This window comes from Priapulus caudatus, unplaced genomic scaffold (assembly GCF_000485595.1).
Source record: "Priapulus caudatus unplaced genomic scaffold, Priapulus_caudatus-5.0.1 Scaffold35, whole genome shotgun sequence".
NCBI classification, from domain to species: Eukaryota; Metazoa; Priapulida; class Priapulimorpha; order Priapulimorphida; family Priapulidae; genus Priapulus; species Priapulus caudatus.
This window is the reverse complement of record NW_014577096.1, coordinates 450,236-455,235: the sequence shown is the minus strand read 5'-3', so window position 1 is coordinate 455,235 and position 5,000 is coordinate 450,236. Positions and strand designations below refer to the sequence as shown.

Sequence of the window (5,000 nt, the reverse complement as noted above, 5' to 3'; positions counted from 1 at the left end):
ACAGATGCGGATACCCACTGAGAAGCTGGTCGAACTGTCATGCAAAACACAGACGGAGGGATTTCTCACATCGCTGTCATTTAACGTCTTACTCACGGTTTTCTGCAGGTAAGCAGCTTTTTTATGAAGTATATTATTATGGTTCGATAGCAAACTTACATATTCAATGACAATAGTATGATATTACGTCCTTAGCCGTTAAGTTTCTTTCAATTTCATACCTTAATACCGTACTTATAAGTATTATTATTCCTTTATGAGTGAAATGAATGAAAATTGTCTATGATCAATAAAATTGTGATGGATTGCTGAAACAGTAAAAGATGCCACCGCCATGCGAAAAGAAGTCACAGAAAATGTCAGCTGTAGTGTAGACAAACGAATCAAAATAAGCCGAATTTGGATAATCCTTCCTTATTGGATGTTGAGCGTTTTTTATGTGAAAAAGTTGGGATTCAATGATAGCAATATTTATTAAGGATTTAACCGTTTTTAATCTAATAATCATATTAGATGATGAATATCATAACAAGTTATGGGATGTCATATAGGGTGTAAACCATGGCATCTCAGTCTTAGAAATGGTTGTATTCCTTTCATTTATATTTTATATATATAAATTACAGTATCTACGCGTTTAAGACCCGCAAGCTGCCAAGCAACTTCAATGAATCCCGTTTCATCAGCTTCTGTGTGTATACGACAACGCTGATGTGGATTGCCTTTCTGCCAACCTATTACACCGCTGGGAGCGCCATCTATAAAACCATATTCCTTCCGCTTGCACTTATTCTGAACGGTTTCGTTTGCTTAGTCTGCTTGTTTATTTCGAAGTTATATGCACTTTACTTTTTGAAAGATGATGCGACATGAAAATAACGACAAAGAGGACTCTAACTACACCCACGTCATTTTTACATCGTGGAAATGACAGTAATTAAAGCACCTTTTTTTTTTGTAATAACTTTTGATAAATGTGACTGTTTTCTGCAATTTAGCTGCCAATAACAACGTAACATAAGCAGGTCTTTCTTGGATTGCACTACTAGGAAAGCCGCTGGGCCTGCTGAACTTTGACCATCATCTACATTATTTCTATCAATCAGAGCGCACCCTCCTGCAGCAGGCAGTGTTTCTTTCGGTAACACTTGTTTGTTTTATTTTTCCTGTGTAAAAGCAAGGAAATTCTAGTTTAACCAGTAGGTGGTGCGACACGGCGAATGTGAAGAAGTCGCGCACACATATCATTATAGTTTACGATGTTGTTAAAGTTGTTAAAGAACAAAAAGAAATTATGCGCTTGACGATTGTGTTGTGTGTGTGGTGTGTGTGTGTTGTGTGTGTTGTGTGCGTGTGCGTGTGTTGGTGCGTGGCGTGCGATGTGTGGTGTGTGTGTGTGTGTGTGTGTGTGTAGTGTGTGTGTGTGCGTGTTGTGTGTGTGTGTGTGCGTGTGTGTGTGTGTTGTGTGTGTGTTTGATGTGTGATCAGAGATTTGTAGATGTGAATCTATTGTAAATCTACTGCCTGACTTCCACGCAACATACAACAGAAAGAGACACGAGCTCACGCTCGCACAAACACGCACCGCGCGTCATAATCGCACACAAGAAGTTCCGTACGCAAAAAACGTAGACACCAGACGTAAAATAACACAAACACACACTCATGGCACACCAACCCAGCACACAACACGACACACACACCACGCCATATGCGTCTACACGTTCTAGGCGAGTACGCCGTTCTCATGATTATGATAATTTTTGGTAACGTACATGACTTCTCTGCTGATCGTAATTTGTTTATATATAAGGAAGCTTATTGATCGCGTAGTTTCTACCGGCGCGTGTGCTAGCTGTGACGCTCGTAATTCTACATTAATTTTGTTACATTTCTCTATTTATAACCTTTCACTCGCGGTCCATTTCCGCATGTGGATTATATAATAAAGTATGGATTTGACTGCGTAGAGTTTATCTTGCAAAGCGAATAAGTTCGTGAATGCGATTTGCGAGGAATTTCATTGCGTTATTACTGAAAAATTTTAATTTTAAAGAATTAGTGCAATGAGGCAACGAATAGTCTCGTATATGCCTCTCCTATAATATGATTCAAACGCGTACTAAAGCTAATATTACACTATAATATGTCTTTCCACAGAGGTTATAAGCAGTTTTAGTTCTAGTAATCAATTTTTTCTCTAGGTTGGCAGGAGTAGATGTTAGTTCACCGCGATGTTTTGTTGTTTGCTGGGTTGTGGTTATAGAATATTGTGTACAAGCCTAACTAAAATTAAATATGGACGATTTGTCATAAATTCCGGATAGTAGAAATGGCTACTTAGACTATGATGAGCTTTTAGTGAGCGATCGGATCCAATTAATTATACTTTACTTACTTAATAATCCTTTTACAGCTAGGTCAGCTAATGGGTACTTAGAACTGATTACATTTTGGTGTATCGGATCCCATTTAATTAATTTAATTAATTATTTTGATACGTCAGAAATCGGGTAACTTAGAATTGATTATATTTTGGTCGTTATCCGGATCCAATTAATTATTCAATTACTAAATTAATTAATAAAAATTTTCACAGTGACAGAATTTAGCTGCCTTGGCGGAGGTCTATGCTCTCCGATTGCTCTAGTTCTAAGTGCATTAGGACGATCTTATGCTCCCCGCGTCCCAACTTAAGTTCTCTACCGCGCGTGTGATACGGTGACGCTCGTAATCTACTTTTCTACATTACTCTATTAACTTTCACTCGCGTCATTTCGCATCGTTACATTTATATAATAAAGTAGGCCTTGATGCGTAGATTGTATATTGCAAAGAGAAATTATTTCGTGAATCCTGTTGCGAGGAAATTTCATTACGTGATACTACACTACATGACAAAATTTAAATTTTAAGAAACGTCGTGTGAGATGTAATGTCTTGGTGTAACATCCGCGTTATTTATAACCGGGAACATCCGGGTATTCGCGAGAGGCGGGAATTGTCACCGGAGTGGAGCAGCTGCAATAAATGTTTAGTGTGCGACAAACATTGAGTCTTTAGATCTTTATCAGATGTAGAGATATTACAATGGCGACGAGGATGGTAGGGAAAGCGGTGCTTACCTAGTGGTACTAGCGGATTTACTTCAGAATCGCTCGAAACCCCATTCTGTCGTGTATTTAATCCGAGCATGCCTGTGCACCTTAACAAAGAAAATGGCGTCAGCACTCCCTCATTCCCAGCTAACAAAGTTATGTTCCTCGAATGTTATGGGAATGTTTCTTTTAGGTTAGCAGAACATTATTCAGTAACGTTCTAATAACGTTTTTTAGGAAAGTTTTCCAGACATTCTGAGAACGTTTTTACCAAATGTTAGGCAGTAACATTCACACTACTTTCAGATAACATTTGATCAATTTTCACAAATGACATATTAACGGCAGCCACACTACGCATGCGCTGCAGCCGTATCTGAATGTCTCGAGGCTACGGGTACGGCAGTCCCACACACAAGTACAAACAGTCACTCTATCCCTATCCCCCAACCCTAACCCTAACACTAACTCTAAACCGACTCGGCTATCTTATATACGCGTGTTATAATACCCAAATTAATCTATGGTGTGTAACGTTTTGCTTTCAATATTTTGCATCTGAACTGACATTCAATCCCAACCAACTGGTGTAGGCTAGCTGGCACAATAATGTTTATTTTCATACTTCTAATCCGAGTGTTTTCTAGCTCATCAAGAAATCTTAATCGTGAACTAAATCGTGAATTAATTTACAACGGCATTATTTTGTGGAAATGGACTGCCGTACCCGTAGCCTCGAGACATTAATCTCCCAACAGTTATCTCCCAAAGATGTTGTATAATATATGATCTGATAATTCATAAACAAAAATACATTTGATACCTGTGCTATAGTTTGCAACATCACAAAAACGGCAATTAGGAGTTTCGAACCCATCCGTGGACGTTAACGTTTTCCGAACATTTCAAGAACATAACTCTCTCACCAAGTAAAACGAATGAATGCATAACGATATGGGAATGTTCTTAGATTATTTTTGGCTAATGTAACCAAACTAGAACCTCCAGCGAATGTTACGAGAAACATTCCAAGACATAACTCTCTCACAGTAAAACCAATAAATTGCATAACGATATGGGATGTTCTAGAATATTTTTGGCTAATGTAACTAAACTAGAACCTCCAGCAAATGTTACGAGAATGTTCCGTGTTTGCTGGGTTTTCCCGCGTTCAACATCGGCGAGGATGGCTCCGTTTCAGTGAGATGGAGGAGATGGAAGGAGAGACTTGACAATCTGCTAGTCACTAGAAGTGACAATCATTAAACGAAAGAAGGCTGGTGAAGGAAAAGTACATGATTTTCTCAACGCCTGACACTAGCCGATACAGTTCGGTAGAGGAAGAAGAAGCACATATCTTGTACATCGCAAGCTACGGTTGATGCGTAGAGACGTAAGCTTCAATGCAAAACGGAAGAGAATCACGACGTCTATAGATTCCAACAGGCGAAACAGATCAAGAGTGGAGAATATAATGACGTACTGACTAGACTCAGAAGCAGGCAGAGTACATGTGAATTCCATTAACTTAATTGAAAATAAAATCACAGATTAATCACACCATGTCTGTCCTCACGGCTACGAAGGAGAGCCAGGTAACGAGACAGCGATATAACACTAGAGTGAGCTACTGACACTGGCTGTGGATTCGAACTGAGTGATCAGCCAGGCACATGTTTAATAGAGCATCCCAACTGGTAGGGAGGAAAGGTACAGATGAATACACAATAGGCAGCGCCTGCCGAAATAGTTCCAGAGGAAACAAAGGGCAGGAAAACAGAGCTATATGGAAACCCTGTGCACAGCAACAAAAGTGAAAAGACCCGACATGCTATAGATGCGGAGGACGAATTCCAGACATCAAGTAATGCCGGCAAAAGCAAATGTGAACTCTCTCTCACA

The 5,000-nt window shown here is 39.4% G+C and overlaps 1 protein-coding gene across 1 annotated transcript in view; it reads left to right on the top strand.

Annotated features, from left to right (window-relative positions):
* Window positions 1-2,179, top strand: part of LOC106817668 (metabotropic glutamate receptor 5-like) — a 16,843-nt gene extending 14,664 nt beyond the window's left edge. Inside the window, exons 7-8 of the mRNA XM_014822357.1 lie at window positions 1-108; window positions 2,161-2,179. The exon at window positions 1-108 is cut by the window's left edge and continues 50 nt beyond it. Coding sequence (XP_014677843.1) covers window positions 1-108; window positions 2,161-2,179 — 127 coding nt within the window. The remainder of the gene's footprint in view (window positions 109-2,160) is intronic.
* The last annotated feature ends 2,821 nt before the right edge of the window (window positions 2,180-5,000 follow it).